This window comes from Merops nubicus, unplaced genomic scaffold, assembly GCF_000691845.1.
Source record: "Merops nubicus isolate BGI_N331 unplaced genomic scaffold, ASM69184v1 scaffold49023, whole genome shotgun sequence".
NCBI classification, from domain to species: domain Eukaryota; kingdom Metazoa; phylum Chordata; class Aves; order Coraciiformes; family Meropidae; genus Merops; species Merops nubicus.
The window spans coordinates 479-2,241 of NW_008599191.1; the positions used below are offsets into that span (position 1 = coordinate 479).

The 1,763-nt window shown below is 59.4% G+C and overlaps 1 protein-coding gene across 1 annotated transcript in view; it reads left to right on the forward strand.

Moving 5' to 3' along the window:
* Positions 1–1,624, forward strand: part of LOC103770024 (POU domain, class 5, transcription factor 1.1-like) — a gene marked incomplete at both ends in the record, with an annotated part of 2,099 nt that extends 475 nt beyond the window's left edge. The window contains 2 exons of the mRNA XM_008937271.1: positions 829–959; positions 1,460–1,624. Of these exons, the coding sequence (XP_008935519.1) occupies positions 829–959; positions 1,460–1,624 (296 nt within the window). The remainder of the gene's footprint in view (positions 1–828; positions 960–1,459) is intronic.
* Positions 1,625–1,763: the final 139 nt, after the last annotated feature.

Below are 1,763 nucleotides of genomic sequence, written 5' to 3' on the forward strand. Positions count from 1 at the left end.
GGGCAGCCTGGCACAGCCCTGGGCAACCCTCAAGGGGAAGAAATTTTGCTAATGTCCAACAAACCTCTGGTGCAATTTGAGGCTGTTTCCTCTTGTCTTATTGCTTGTTACCTGGTAGAAGAGACCTACCCCCACCTTGGTCCAACCTTCTTTCAGGGAACTGTAGAGAGCCAGCAGGTCTCCCCTGAGCCTCCTTCACCCCCAGCTCCCTCAGCTGCTCCTCCCCACACTTGGGCTCTAGACCCTTCCCCAGCAGCTTCGTTGCCCTTCTCTGGCCACGCTCCAGCCCCTCCAGGTCCTTCTTGGAGTAAAGGGCCCAAAACTGAACCCCAGATTCAAGAGGTGGCCTCCCCAGTGTCGAGTCCAGGGGGACAATCCCTGCCCTAGTCCTGCTGGCCACATAAGTCAGGATGCTGGTGGCCTTCTTGGCCACCTGGCACATGCTGGCTCATGCCCAGCTGGCTGCTGACAACCCCCCCTCCCACGTCCTTTTCTGCTGGGCAGTCTCCTGCCACTCTTCCCCCAGCCTGGAGCATTGAAGGGGGTTGTTGTGACCAAAGTGCTGGACCCAGCACTTGGCCTTGTTGAAACTCCTCCCTCTGGTCTTGGCCCACCATCCAGCTTGGCCAGATCCCTCTGTAGATCCTTCCTGCCCCAAGCAAATAATAGTTTTAAACATCCCCATCTTATTATTGAAGTGTTTCAGTGCTTCAAATCCCTGCTGAAGCAGCAGGGAGGAATGCCTCCCCTGGTCCCCCATCCCAGGGGGTGCTGTGGGGGTGTCCTGGTGGGCTGTGGTGGTGGGTGACACGCGGGCTGCCCACGCAGGGAAGATGTTCAGCCAGACGACCATCTGCCGCTTCGAAGCGCTCCAGCTCAGCTTCAAGAACATGTGCAAGCTGAAGCCACTGCTGCAGCGCTGGCTCAACGAGGCGGAGAACACGGACAACATGCAAGAGGTGCAGGGCTGGGGAGGGCTGGGAGCTGGGGGTGTCACATGCCAACGAGCCCTCGAGCTGCAGCTTCTCCCTTCTTGAAGTGATTTTGGGGGGGAGCGGCGGGTATCTTGTGCCATCTCACTGCCATGGCTGCAGTCTGGCTGTGGAGGGAACCACCGGGTATCACCTTCTGCCAGGCTGGGGGGAACCCAAGTCCTACCACAGACCCCTTGTGACAGCTGTGGTGGTTCCTATCTCAGAGCAGCCAGGTCCTGCTGGGTTGTCTGACGAGCTGGAGATGCAGTTTGCTGCTCCTTGGGGAGCCTGGGAGGATGCAGGAAGATGTGTCCATCCCCCCTGCACCAGCAGTGCTGGGACACTGGGAATGGCCCCAGTCACAGCGGGGGGATGCTCAGTGGAGACAGCCTGTCTCCCAACCCTCCCAGACCTCTGCAGCCCACGTGTCCCCAGCCTGGTGGGGGCACTGCTGGCCCTGTGACTGTGGTCCCTCTCGTTTTCAGATGTGCAATGCAGAGCAAGTGTTGGCTCAAGCCCGGAAGAGAAAACGCAGGACCAGCATCGAGACCAACGTGAAGGGCACGCTGGAGAGCTTCTTCCGCAAGTGTGTGAAGCCCAGTCCCCAGGAGATCTCCCAGATCGCCGAGGACCTCAACCTGGACAAAGATGTAGGTTGGGAGGGCTTGGAGGGCGGGTGCCCATGAGGCTGTGATTTGCATCAGGCCACTTTGATACTGGAAGTTGTGGGAGAGTGACTGGGGCTGGTCGCCACCACCAACCTCTCCAAGCCCAGCCCCAGGAGCTGCG